The sequence below is a fragment of the Arvicanthis niloticus genome, chromosome 23 (assembly GCF_011762505.2).
Source record: "Arvicanthis niloticus isolate mArvNil1 chromosome 23, mArvNil1.pat.X, whole genome shotgun sequence".
Classification (NCBI taxonomy): domain Eukaryota; kingdom Metazoa; phylum Chordata; class Mammalia; order Rodentia; family Muridae; genus Arvicanthis; species Arvicanthis niloticus.
Window position 1 is genome coordinate 17,548,873 of NC_133430.1, and position 14,981 is coordinate 17,563,853.

The window sequence follows — 14,981 nt, forward strand, 5'->3', positions numbered from 1 at the left end:
ATATGCCGTGTGTGTGAGTGTGTGTGTGTGTGTGTGTGTGTGTGTGTGTGTGTAGGCCTACAAGTATGTATGTAATTCCTAGAGGTTGTTTATGATGTTTTGTACCATATGAAAAGTATTAAAATACTTTGTCTTTATAGTATAAATAACAATTTTTGTTATTGATGCCATATGAAATCACCATAGCTAGAGCGAGCCCAGGGTGGGGTTTGAGTATATAGGATATACTCTCAGAGTGCTTCAGGAGAGCAGGAGTGAGAGAACAGTGGTAGGCGGAGATGACCTAAGCAAGCTTGTGTCTTAACAGAGTCTAGATTTAACTTGAACTCATGGGTAGCTCTGGATAGGAAAGAGGAAGCAGGCTTTCTTTATTATTAATAATCATTTTATTTGTTTACATTTTAAATGATATCCCCTGTAGGAGGAGCTAAGGTGGGAGGAGTAAAGGGAGGAAGAGGGGGAGAAAGGAGAGGAAGAGGAGAAGGAAGAGGAGGAGCTAGGGGAGACAGAGAAGGAGAGAAGTGGACATGGAGGCTGATGTTTGCTTGTCTGTAGCAGTCAAAGGTAGTTGGTATATCTAGGTTGGGTATTGGGTTATACCTCTAATTGTATGGACATCTTGTTATTGATCATTACTAAATATATACGCCTTTGGATAATCTAAGCATTAGAGTCTCATCTGTACTGAGCCCATGTGGTTGGAGGGATGGTCCAGGCACTGCCCAGCCTTGCAGAGACAGCATGGAAGATTGGCAGAGCCATCTCCCACGCTGGCGTCTTGTGGGTGGCAAGGCTGGTGTCTCTAGCTGGCCGTTTCTAGCTGTGGAGCGCACATGGCCTCTGGCTACACAACATGGCAGCTGAGCTCAGCAGAGCTGCTGCAGCTTAGACAGTCGGCTTGACCAATGGACGCTTTTTAAATAATTACTACAACAATCCCCCTTCCCAATTACCCCTCCACAAATCCCCCATTCCATCCTCCCTTTCCCCTTCCTCTTTGCCTCTATGAGGGTGCTCCTCCACTGACTCACCCATTCCCCCCTCACCCCTCTAGCATCCCCTACGCTGGGACATCAAGCCTCCCTCCTCTCTCATTGATGTCAGATAAAGCCATCCTCTACTACATATGTATCTGGAGTCCTGGCTCCCTCTCTGTATGCTCTTTGGTTGGTGGTTTAGTCCTTGAGAGCTCTGGGAGATTCAGTTAGTTGATATTGTTCTTCCTATAGGGTTGCAGTCCCCTTCAGCTCCTTCAGTTCTTCCCCTAGCTCTTCCATTGGGGTCCCTGGGCTCAATCCAATGGTTGGCTCTGTGTATCGCATCTGTATTAGTCAGGTACTGGCAGAGCCTCTTGGGACAGCAAGAGGGAAGCAGGCTTTCAATGCCCATGTTATTTGCTGGCTGAAGGCTGCTAGGATAGACGTGAGATAGATATAGAAAATGGGGCATATAGATAGAAAACGGGGTGTCTTATTAGAAATCAAGGCCGCTGCTGCACCAAGCTAGGAGACAGGGGCTCATAGCTCACGTCTGCATCCTTTGCAAGTGCTCATCACCTAAAGCAGTTAAGATATCTTGATTATTAAGAATATGTGACTGTTGTATATGAATATACCATTTTTGATTTCTTGCTTTTCATTGGAAGCTTTTCTTTTAATAAGGTCCTTTGGGAATCAAATACATAGATAATTTTTTCTAGCCTAAACTTGGAAAAACTTATCCACGGAATCGATTCCCAAAGGATCTTATTAAAACTCAAAGTAAAACATGTTGGTTTCTTTTTTCCAATTTCTCTCTCTCTCTTTCTCTCTCTCTCTCTCTCTCTCTCTCTCTCTCTCTCCATCTCCTCCCTCTCTCTCTCTCTCTTTTCCAGTTGGACAAAGACTCCTTGAATTTTCAATTTTTTGGGGACCAAGTACAAAAAATAGCACCTTATTTGTGGCTTCACTAGTTGAAGAAAACGTGTCAGCTTCCACTAGTAATCATTAGCTGGCTTTAGATCCTCAGGGAGGGAATGTGGGGCCCCTCATGAGCTCCTCCCTTTCTTTATGGCAAGATGTTGATGGGTCCAGTCTTGTACCAGTCTTGTTCAGATAATCACATCTGCCGTGAATCCAAGAGTGTGAAGACCATGTGATACCGGGGAAGTCGGCATTCCACAGTACTCTTCTGGCTCTTCTGTTCTTTCTATTCCCTCTTCCATGATGTCCTGAGGTTTAGAGGGGGTAATATCAATATTTATTTATAGCTGAGCATTCAGCAGTCACTTATTTTCAGCACATTGACCAAATTAATGGTCCCTACAGTATTTACCATGCACCATAAAAATAAAAAACCAAACTTCTCTGACCAATGCTAAAAATAGCACCAAACTTGATTATAAACATAAATATTTAGAAGTCACTTTTATGTCCGTTTAGCAAAGCAGTAAATAAGAGGAGCTTCGATACTAGGGCCTGTGACCTCTCCAGTTGTGGGGATTTTGACCACATTTGTAATTCCAGATGTGTGTAGTAGGCCTCAAATCTAGTCAGAAAGTGTTTGGATATCCCTGTAACTGACTTGTGCTGTTCTTTCTTGGTAGGTAATTAGTGTTAGCATGCAAGGTCCACAGCTGAATTATACTGTTGATGATAACCTCCACTGCCAGCAGCCAGCATAGCACTTTCTGACACCAACAGGGCTGGACAGCAGGCAAGATACTTCAGCATAGTTCCAGCTTGATTTCTTTCTGTCCTATGGCTAAAACATTTGGTATCTTCAGCAGAGGGTCTTAGCATCTAGTTATGATGGACACCCAACAGGTAGTGGCAATACCCTGTGTTGTTTGGGGACTTGGGGGAACTTTCAAGGTTTTTTTTGGTGTAACCGGTATAGCAAGAAGCAGGTACATTCTTGTGTTGAAACTTGGTATTATTTTGGCCTTATATATAAGCACAAAGATACACATAGTTTTTTCACTAATAATTAACACTAGTTTTTAATCTGCCAGGTCCTCTTCTACATAACTTACTTAATTCCTAGACTACATAATATGGGAGTTATTTCTAACACAAGTGAAAGCTGAGAGACTGATACGTTAAATATTTTTCTAACATCACATTTAGTAAACTACAAATTTAGGCTTCAAGTCAATGTAGTCTGACACCAGACTCTGTTCTTCATTTCTGCACTGCTTCTCCCTCCCTCCTTCCTCCCTTGGGCTCAGATTTATTTACATTCAGATACATATGCACATATATGTAGAAGAAGAGGAAATGGATGTTTGATGAATTGCTTTTAGTATGCTTATCTTACATTCATTTCTCAGTGCTTTGAAGACCTCCGACATTGATACAATCATCCACTACCAATACACAGCCAATGTGTATACAAACACTATTGCATAGACTTTTAACAAGAACTGAAGTTACCAAATGGCTTCTATATCATAAACATTAAATAACGAGAATGCCATCTTTGGCAAAAGAAAGAGGCTCTTGGAAACATTACATATAGTTTTTCTTTCTTTTTTTTTTTTAATTGTCAAAGGGGCTGGAGAGATAGTTCAACAGTTAACAGCACTGGCTGCTTTTTCAGGACCTAGGTTTAATTCTTAGCACTCACACGATGGCTCACAACCATCTGTAATTTCATTTCTAAGGAATCTGATGCCCTCTTCTGGCCTCCACGGGTATCAGGCACATACATGATACACGGACATAATTGTAGGCAAAACACCCATACACATAAAATTAAAAATAATTATTATAATAAAGTGACTGGGAGGGCTGGAGAGGTGACTAGTGGATAATATAAGTTGTGGCAAGCCCAAATTCAGGCTTCAGGAACCACGTGGTGGAAGCAGAGACCTGAAGCTGCAAATCACCCTCTGACCTACGCACACGCACGCACGCACGCTCTGCCCCCATGGATAATAAAAATAAGAAAAGGGCTGAAGTGACAGGTTAAACCTCAAATAACTAAAGTCTTTACATTTTTTTTGTTATATTTATTTGTGTGTGGTGGTGGGTGGGTAGGTGAACGCATGCCCTGACACCCACTGTCTAAGCCAGAGACAACTCTCCTTCTATCTTGTGGGCCCCAAGGATTGAGCTCCAGTCCCCAGGGTTGGTGATAAACACCCTTCTTACTGAGGCATCTCAGTGGGTTTCTAGTTCCAAAGCTTTTCTTGATAGAACTCAGCTGTAGTGCTGCAGAATAGATTGCGGACATTTTTTCTAGGAGGGAAAGTAAAGGGTTGCAGATTTAAGGTCTTACTGGATTTTCCCCATGAGTCTTTAAAAGTACAAAATTTTGTTGACTTTTTTGGGGAGGCTGGACCTTGCTTCTTTGTACAAATTGTACTGCAGTAATGCTGCTGCGAAACCACTTCTGTAAACATCCTTTCCAGCGACAGTGATTTTACAGCCATGCTAAGGTGTCACTGCCCTGTTATTTGCTGTGTACATACAGGAGGGATGAAGCTTTCCAGTAAGGATCCTAATTTTTAAAGGTGACATCTGAAAATTTCAGTTCAAGGAATGTATTTCTTTTTTGGCTTCAGTTCTGCTATGTTGAAGGGCCGAGATTAAGCAGGTGTGATGGTCAGCACTAATTTTCTACTTGATAATCTATACTCAGCTGAGAGATGGGTAAGAGTGCAGGGTGGCCAGCTGCTTCAAGCTCCTGCTGCCTTCACTTCCCCACCATAATGGACTGCTTTGACATGTGAGCCAGAATGAACCCTTTTCTCCCACTTCGGTGCAGGGTATTTTATCACAGTAGCCTAGGAGCAACAAGACAGCAGGAAAGCAGGTGGGCATGGGCAGGTGGATGAGTCTTAGAGATGGAGCTTGTGCCAGGCCCTGTCATTTGTGGAAAAGCATCTCTTTTTCCAAGTTGAATATCCTGTGAGAAGGTTGTGTGGCCAGGCATTGTGATTACACACTTGTGGCAGATTATAAGCAGGGGCTGCATTCGATGTCATTATGTTATGATATTTTCTGGTTCTACAATCATAGCAGCGAAGTTTCCTGGACTCACTTTCATCATAGAATGTTGTAGGAACTCAGATTTAACATCAGAATTAAAAGATTACTTCATGACAGTCCATTGTCCTTCTTAAAAGAAAGTGAGTTGGCCAGCTATTGCTGCTCTGTGCTACAGATCTAAATCACAAGATTCTTCTATTAAAGACCCAGTTTTAACTTTAAGTCAGTCATTAACAGACACTTTGATAACACTCTGGACAGCTCTTTCTCTGGTGTTCATTTTTTTTTCATGAACTTAGCATTACATTTCTATGATGTGTGAGTTCCAGAGCTATTTGCTAATGAGAAAGTAAATAAAGTCATATCTCATCTGGGATTTTGTTATTTCATCAAGTAATAGGAAGTCAATGAAGTAATAATAGAATTAAATGTAAAAATATACCTGTGATCATTTTAATGAAAGGAATGCCTTGGGTTATGAGAGTGTAAAATAAGAAGAGGTGTGCTTGTCTGGAAAGTCAGAAAAGGACTGAACCAACGTCCACAGAAGTAAGGCAGTATCAGGGTGGGGAGGATGGCGGGGCATGAGCTAGCTATAGCTAACTCAAAACTTAGGGGGCATGCTAAAGGTGCTGTCAATATCAAAAACACTCCAGGAATGGAGTGTTTGAATGCAAAGGGTATTTTTAAAAGTTAGACAACAGCACAAAAGATGTGTTTATCAGGTTATGGATGAGGCAAGCTGGGAAACATAACCTGAAAGATTGATTTGCTTGGCCCTGTTTAAAAGATTGTAATAATCCAGAGCGAGGAGAGGATTGCATTTCAGCAATAGTGTGATCCTTTAGTTAGTAGACAGGCTCTTGTTTGACACGATTGAGACTTGTGGTTAGTAAAAAAGGCTGGAAGGATAGTTCTATGCATTTCTTGGAACACTTCACTTAAAAATTTACCCATACACATTTGTTGCCAATGTTTAGCTGTAGGCATATGATTTTGAGAACTGGCTCATAATGGTTTAATTTGCTAAAAAAATCATGCTTGTACTGATTCATCTAAAAGTAACAGCTTTAGGTTCTTTCAAGTATAATGAGAGCTTAGATGTATTTGAAGTAATCCGACTACAGAGGCATCTTGGATTTAGTTTTGTCCTGGCCTTTCAGTTGTTTCACCTGCAACTAACATTTTAGAAGTTCCCTTTTAAAGTGTCTTACTTTTAACTATCTGTTCAGAACAATCAGCCTATTTTTTTTATATTCACTTTCTGTGGTTTATGTAATATTTAATGATAGTGCAACTACAGAACAGCATATACAAAAAGCGTCACCCTGTAGGGCAGCAAGTGTCTGTGACAGGTGGGAAGCGGGGAGTAGAGTAGGCATAGGTGTTGATTATGCTGTGCACTTAGAGAGAATGCCAGTCTTGGGGATTCTAAGTGCGAGTCACTTAGAAATTCTGCTGTTTAAAAAAGCCGCAGATTGACATGAGCTTGAATAATAAGAGGTTTGTACAATGTATAGTTTTAAAGAACATTTGAAAAATTGAGTGACAGGAAACGGGTCTCAGCGTGGTTGTCACCTTGAAATCCCAGTGAGAGTAGCATGCCCAGGTTGAGCTGACTGAAGGAAGGACATAAGCCAGAGGCTGTCTGAACAATAGCCCTGAACCCAGAGACTCCCTGGAGCCTCCCCTGTCCCAGATCTCTAGCTTGCCCCAGGGATGTCCCCCCATGATTTTCATTCTCTTTCCCAGCCTTCCTCTGTAACCCCTAGCCCCCATACCTGATCCCCACCCCTCCTTTTTACCCCACCCCTATCCTGCCCAGTTCTCCCTCTCCATCCACCTCCAGTGTCTATTATATTTCCCCTTCTGAGTGAGATTCAAATATTCTCCCTTGGGCTTTCCTTGTTATTGAACTTCTTTGGGTCTGTAGATTATAGCATGGTTATCTTTTACTTTACAGCTAATATCTAGTGAGTACATGTGTACCTGTCTGGGTCTATGTTATTCAGGATGACATTTTCTAGTTACATCCATTTGCCTGAAAATTTCAGGATATCTTTGTTTTTAATAGCTGAATAGTATTGCATTGTGTAGATGTATCACATTTTCTTTATCCATTCTTCAGTTGAGGGACATCTAGGTTGTTTTCAGTTTTGGCTATTATGAATAAAGCAGCTATGAACATTGTCGATCAAGTGTCCCTGTGTGGTATAGTGGAACATCTTTTGGTTATATGCCCAAGAGCAGTCTAGCTGTGTCCTGAGGTAGAACTTTTCCTAGTTTTCTGAGAAACCACCAAATTGATTTCCAAAGTGGTTGTACTCTGAATAGCAATGAAGGAGTGTCCCCCTTGCTCCACATCTTCACCAACTTGTGCTGTCATTTGATGTCTTAATTAGGGTGTTAATTGCTGTGAATAGACACCATGAGCAAGGCAACTCTTAAACGGACAACATTTAATTGGGGCTGACTTACAGGTTCAGAGGTTCAGTCCATTATCATTAAGGCAGGAACATGGCAGCATCTAGGCAGGCATGGTGCAGGAAGAGATGAAAGTTCTACATCATCTGAAGGATGTTAGCAGAATACTGGCTTCCAGGCAGCTAGGATTAGGGTCTTAAAGCCCATGCTCACAGTGACACATCTACTCCAACAAGGCTGCACCTACTCCAACAAGGCCACACCTACTCCAACAAGGCCACACCCACTCCAAAAAGGCCATACCCTCTAATAGTGCCACTCCCTGGGCCAAGCATATACAAACCATTACACTTGAGGTTTTGATCTTGGCCATTCTGATAGATATAGGATGGAATCTCAGAGTTATTTTGATTTACATTTCCCTGATGACTAAGGACATTGAATATTTCTTTAAGTGCTTCTTGGCCATTAGAGAGATTCCTCTGTTGAGAATTCTCTGTTCTGTACCCCATTTTTAAATACGGTTATTTGGTTTGTTGGTAGCTAATTTCTTGAGTTTCTTTTTTGTATATATTAGATACTAGCTCTCTGTTAGATGTATGTTTGGTGAAGATCTTTTCCCATTCTATAGGCTCTGTTTTGTCCTATTGATGGTATCCTTTGCCTTACAGAAGCTTTTCAGTTTCATGAGGTCTCATTTATTAAGTGTTGATCTTAGTACCTGAGCTATTGGTGTTTCTGTTTAGGAATTTGTTTCCTATGCCATATGTTCAAGGCAGTTCCCTACTTTCTCTTCTACTAGATGAGTGTATCCAGTTTTATGTTGAGATCTTATTATTTACAGTTGAGATCACTCATTTTAAGGGAATCTAAGAGTGCACACCAAGAAGTTGGGCTGAATGGACAAGTGTAATCATGAACGCCCGGGCAATTGATCTGTACTTGAGGTTCCTCTTCTGTAAGTTGAGATGCTCATCAGTACCTCTTAGGAAGATGGTCTAAGAACTGAAAGGGTTAATGTGGCTAAAGTCTCTGACTAGTACTCGGTTTTGGGTGCTTATAGCCTGCATCTCCCATAGGATCCACATTCTTCTGTTTTGTTGTAGACAAATATGGTGTGCTAGGAAGGTGTTTCAGTGACACAGAAAGGATTCTTACTTTTCAGATGCTAGATAGATTACATAATTTCTAGCACTGTAACATTCTAGAGATTGACATCTGGGAGAATATAAGTTGGTGGTAGGGCCTGTGTATGAATGTAAGGTACATGGAAGCACCAAGATTGCCTGAATAGGACTTTACTTCCTCCCCAGATTATATAGCACCTTCTTCTGTTGGAAGACAAAGTATATCTCATTAGAGTGACTTCTATCTTGGTTTCATTGCTGCTGTACAAACTATGCTGTTCTAGCTTCATTCTTTAGGTTGATTTGTTAGGTCTTGAAAGTTGTAATTTTCTTTTCTGATTGACTTCAGCCTTTTCTGAGATCTCAACCTATAATTATCACACATACTTAAGTAAAACACAAACTTTTCTTCAGAATATGCTAAACGTTTTGTAGCACTGGTTTTGTTATAATTTAGAAAATCAGGTTCTTAGCATTTAGGAAGAATTTGATTTTTTTATTCATTACTGATAGAATGATTCTGGAAGTCACTATACTTGCATTTGAATCAGGGCGGTGTTGGCTGCTGCTGCTTTAATTAATTTATTTTTTTTCTCTTGTAACTGGCACCATAATTATCCTGGGAACTTCTGAGAGGGAGAAAGAGAGGTAAGGAGCAAGGGGGAAGCCATAGGATGGAGCCCTTTTCTCTGGCTGTGAGCCATACCCTGGGGATAGAGGACTCTTGCCAACCTAGGCCATACACTGGAATGGGACTAGCTCTTCTCCACACACTTGTTCATTTGTTTACCTTTCCTCTAGATCAAGTCTTTTGGCCAGTTTCATTAATTACTATAAACTTATTTCCTTATCTCTGAAATAGGATACCTGAGAGTACCACCTTACTTCCTGTGGTGAGGACCAAGTGAGTCAGTATATAGAAAGGTGTGTTTAGCTGAGGGCCTGGCATGGGCTATTCCCTCTCCAGAATTGGAATCTTTCCCTCATGATTGTCTAGTTTAGCATTAATCCATGGCATATCAAGTGTCTAGTTCTTAACTGAATCAGAGTGGAGAGCCTTTCCCATAAAGCTTCTTACTCTAGTAGGTAGACGATAATAGAATTATGTGCTAAATTCAGGGAGTTGTTAGCAGGGTTATAGTAGCAGTGATCTGGATCAAAACTGGGTCCAACTCAAAGTGGTCTCAATAAAGCATTTAACTCCTGAAATGGAATTGAGCATAAGCATTCCAAGATACATTTGAATTCAAAGCCTTCCTCATCCTTTCCTCCTCTCTCTTCCTTCATCTCCTTTCCTGCTTCTTCTTCTTCCCCCTTCTTATCTTCTTTGAGGAAATACATTCAGGGAAGCTACTCTACTCACAGGGCTGATTCTTCAACCTGGAGGAGCAGTACCATATACAGGATTGGGCCTCCCACAGTCTTTATTTACGAAACACATGATGAGATTGACCCAGGAAACCATAAATCATTTCTGTCTAGAGATTTAAAGGGGTTTCTGTCTGTATTGCCTTCAGTTCTGGTTATTTTAATATTTGTTAAGTAAAGCCCTCTTTTGTTTTATATAATATCTTTATATTGCTTTGGTTGTAAAAGAATAGATAGAGAGGAATACTTGAAGTACTTTGTTTATCTGAATTATTAGATTCATATTAAGAACTGTCTTGGAGGACTGGGAGATTGCCCAGTGGTTAAAGTGCTTACCATGCAAATGTGAGGGCCAGAGTTTGAAGCTCTAGAACCCACAAAAATGATTGATTGGCTTTGTGACATGCCTGTAATTCCAGCAAGATTGGGAGGTAGACAGAGGCTTCCCAGAGCAAGCTGGTTAACAAAACTAGCCATATGGGTGAGCTCTAGGTTTGATTGAGTCTGTCTCAATGAATAAGGTGGAAGAACAACCAACGATGGTTCCTAACATCAACTTTTAACCTCCCTATACATGCGAACAAGTATGTTCACATACATGCAAATATGCATACATGCATACCACACATGAATATGGAAAAGGAAAGAAAGAAAACTCCTAGAGACTGGAAATAATGATTCACCTGGAATCTCAGACATTAGGAGGATTAGGTGGAAGGACATAATGTCAAGGTCAGGCTGGGGAACATACTGAAACCCTTTCAGGAAAAGAACAAAACGGGGGGAGAGAGAGAGAAAGAGAGAGAGAGAGAGAGAGAGAGAGAGAGAGAGAGAGAGAGAGAGAGAGAGAGATCCAGTGGCAGACATATACCTATACACCTCAGTGTTTTATCTGATGTCTAAAATGGTCTACTTGTTCTGGAGCTGGGCTGCTTAGCTGACTAATAAAATAACAGTTTCTCAGACCTAAAAATATTGAAGAGAGAATAACATTTGGAGTGAAAGCAGAACTTCATCAGCCGTGGCTAGATATGTAAATACTGAGGGCTAGAGCTAGAAATAGGTTTGGTAAAAGGCTAAAGAAATTATCAAAGAACTATTTGAAATAGCACCAAGCATGCTTTTCCCTTGAATGAGTGTTTGTGTGTGTTGGCTGGGGGCATTAGTTTTATTTCCATAAAATACTATTCTGCCAATGTAACATTTTAATTTTTTTCCTTTCTTTCAGCTTATGGGAATTTTTTTTTTCTTTTTCAGCTTATGGGAAAGTATTTCTAGTTCGTAAAATAAGCGGCCATGATGCTGGAAAGCTGTATGCCATGAAAGTTTTAAAAAAGGCAACAATAGTTCAGAAGGCTAAAACCACGGAGCATACAAGGACAGAACGACAGGTTCTGGAGCACATTAGACAGTCGCCATTTTTGGTGACATTGCACTATGCTTTCCAGACAGAGACCAAGCTTCATCTCATCTTAGGTAAGTGTCCATTGTTGTCATACTTTCAATAGAACATTTTTTTTTAGGTCTTGAGGCAGCATTATTTGGACTTAATGAAATTGTTTTGCCTCTCATTCTCTTTGTGGTGGTGTTTCCTTTAGTATCTTGCTCTGGAAGTGAGACTGTACCCTAGCCCAGCATGAAGAACTTTGTACACCCCTATTCCACACTCCGTGATTATTCAGTGTGCATTCAACCAGTGTAAGGAACTTGACGGCCATGTGGGCCCTGATTTGTACTTAGTTCCCAAGAGTGCACAGGACTAGGTTGACAGGGGACAGTTACGGAAGCTTATAGTGGGAAAACACAAAACAAAAGAATTTTATTTCCAGGGACACTTTTTATGTCCTGGTGGGAAGCCTGTACATAAAGGGAGTACCCTGCTAATTCCTAAACCCTCTCATTTCCCATAGGTATTTTCTGAATCCTTTCTTTTCCTACTTGGCCTGTTGTTTATGATCTTTGGGAAAGCCCCAGTATATATTGCCATAGAAAAACGGTACTATTTTCTAGTCCTACTAGAAGTAAGTGACAACACTCTGAGTGTTGCACTCTGACATAGTTAAGGACTCCATGTTACCGTCTGCAAATATGTAGCATAACTTCCTCCCGGAATTGGTGTGAGAATTAGATAAGCTAGAATTTCATGTGTTGCTCTGGAAGCAGTGTCTATTTAAGTGTCAAGAGTGTACTCTCGTTAATGCTAGGAATTATCCATAATCTTCACCATATCTGACCCTCACAGCAAGATCCCTTGGTCCTGCACAATCCCTTCTTCAGTGTGTTGAGGTACTGGAAACTGCGTGTACTGAACTTGCATATTTTGTATAAGCTTGAAAATTAAAATTGGGACTCAGGTCTGACTCAGTGTAAAGTCTGTTCTCTTTTGGTGAAACAAAGCTGTCTCCATTTGTTGATTAGTAATAAGAGTTTTTAAATATGCATGTGGCAATTTTATTATATGCACTTATTATCTAAAATTTGGATTTTTCCTACACATTAGGCTAACTGTGCAGTGTTTGTCATCAACTAAGAATTCTAAATCTTATATGAGATACAATCTCTCATGTCCTGCAGGAGTGCCTAGCAACCTCATCTTTTTCCCATTGTTCCAGTGTCAGCTGGCCCTGCGTTCTGCCTCCTGTGTATATCTGCTGTATTAAGTGACTATTTTTATTTGTTTTACTACATTTTTTTCATACACTATATTTTGATCATATTTTCTCTATCCATTTGGTTTTTTTAAAGGCCTTTAGGGTTAATTGTTTTTCCCTGTAGACCCTCCTGCATCTTTCCCTCCCATCTCCTTCCCCATTTAATTCTCCTATTCTATTTTCCCTTTTATCTCTCTGCTAACACTATTCTATTTCCCCACCTTGGGAGGTCCCCACCTTACCTCATCCCCACCCCCAAGTTCCTTTCTAGGTTCCTAACCTCTGTGGTTATTCGGATTGTAGCACACATCACAAGCTCAAAAGGTTGTCTTTGAGTCGTATTACCTCACTCAGGTTGATTATATCTAGCTTTATCCATTTATCTTCAAATTTCATAATTTCATTTTCTTAATAACTGAATAATACTCCATTGTGTGACTGTACCACATTTTTTCTTTTCATCTGTTGATGGACATCTAGGCTGTTTCCAATGTCTGCCATTATGAGTAGAACGGGAGTGAACGTGGATAAGCAGATATCTCTATAGTAAGATGTAGAGTCCTCTGGGGATGTGCTCAAGAGTGGGTTAGCCTGATCTTAAGGTGGATCTATTCTCACCTTCCTAAGATGCCTCCACATTGATTTCTATAGTGGCTGCACCAATTTGCACTTCCCGGCAAGCAATGAGTAAGTATTCCCCTTTCCCTGCGTCTGCACCAGCGTTGCTATCTTTTTAAAACTGATTGTAGCCATTCTGATTAGGGTAAGAAGGAATTGCAGAGTTTTAGTTTTAGTTCCCTGATTCCTGAGGATGTTGACCATTTTTTAAATGTTTATGTTTCTCAGACATTTGTGTTTTCATCTTTTGAGAACTCTGTTCAATTCTGTACCCCATTTTTCAATTGATTTTTTTCTTTTTTAGTTCTTGATACTAAACCTCTGTCAGATGTGTAGTTGTTAAATATTTTTTCCACTTTGTAGCCTGCTGCTCATCTGGAATGATAGTGTTCTTTGCCGTACAGAAGCTTTTTAGCATCATGAGGTCTCATTTATTAATTGTTGGTCTCAATGCCTGTGTCATTGGCGTCCTGCTCAGAAGGTCTTCTCCTGGGTCAGTGACTTCAAGCCTATTCCCCACTTTCCCTTTTATTAGATTCAGAGTATCTAGTTTTCTGTTGATGCCCTTGATCCCTTTGAAGTTGAGTTTTGTGCAGGATGATAAGTATGGATTTATTTGTAGTCTTCTGCATACAGATATCCAGCTTGACCAGCACCATTTATTGATGATGCTGTCTTTTTCCAGTGTGTATTTTTGGTTTCTTTGTTTAAAAAAAAAAAATCCAAATGTCTGGAATTACATCTAGGTCTATAGTATAATTCCACTGATCAGTGTATTTGTTTTTAATGTCAATAGTATGCTGTTTTTATTACTATAGCTCTGCAGTGCAACTTGAAATCTGGGGTGGTGATACCTCATGTAGTTCTTTTATTATTTGGAATTAATTTAGCTATCCTGTTTGTTTGTTGTATGTGTATATGTGTGAGTGCATGTGTATATGTATGTGTGTGTGTGTGTGTGTGTGTGTAAGTATGTGTATGTTTCCATATGAAATTGAATATTGTTTTCTACTTGTTGAAAATTGTGTTGGAATTTTGATGGAGATTGCATTGAATCTGTAGATTGCTTTTGATAGGATGACCATTTTCACACTATTAATCCTATTCATGAGGCATGTGAGATCTTTCCATCTTTTGATGTCTCCGTTTCTTTCTCCAATACCTTCAAGTTTTTACTAGACAAGTCTTTTGCTTATTTGCTTAGAGTTATCCTAAGATTTTTTTTTTTGAGGTTATTGTGAAAGATATTGTTTCTCTGATTTCTTTCTCAGTCTGTTTATCATTTTTGTATAGGAAAGCGGGTGATTTTTGTGTTATTTTTCTGTCCTCCTTTACTGAAAGTGTTTATGAACTGTAGAAGTTTGCTGATAAGGTCTTTAGCGTCCTTCATGTACATTCATATCATTGACAATAAAGATACTTAGATGTCTTCCTTGCCTGTCTGTGTTCCCCTTGTTCACCTACTGTAGTTTTATGGCTATAAGATGAGACTTTAGTACTCTGTTTAGTTTCTCTGTTTAGGATAGCGTTGGCTGTGGGCTTGCTTTACATTGCCTTTGTTATGTTGAGATAGGACCCTCTTATCTGGTACATTTATCAGAAGGGATGTTGAGTTTTGTCAGAGGCCTTTTCTGCATCTAATGAGATGATATTTTTTTTTTTTTTGGTTTTGCTTTTTTTGTGTTGTTTTGTCTTTCAGTTTGTTTGCATGGTGGATTACATTTATTAATTTATGTATGTTGAATCACCCTTGCATCTCTGGTATGAAACCAGCTTGATCATGGTGGATAATCTTGTTCTTGATTTGGGTTTGCAAGTAT

The 14,981-nt window shown here is 40.0% G+C and overlaps 1 protein-coding gene across 2 annotated transcripts in view; it reads left to right on the plus strand.

The window, feature by feature from the left end:
* Rps6ka5 (ribosomal protein S6 kinase A5) overlaps positions 1 to 14,981 on the plus strand; it is a 164,016-nt gene that overhangs the window by 51,843 nt on the left and 97,192 nt on the right. For both annotated transcript variants that reach the window (XM_076921407.1, XM_076921408.1), the window contains one exon: positions 11,150 to 11,368. In XM_076921407.1, coding sequence (XP_076777522.1) covers positions 11,150 to 11,368 — 219 coding nt within the window. The remainder of the gene's footprint in view (positions 1 to 11,149; positions 11,369 to 14,981) is intronic.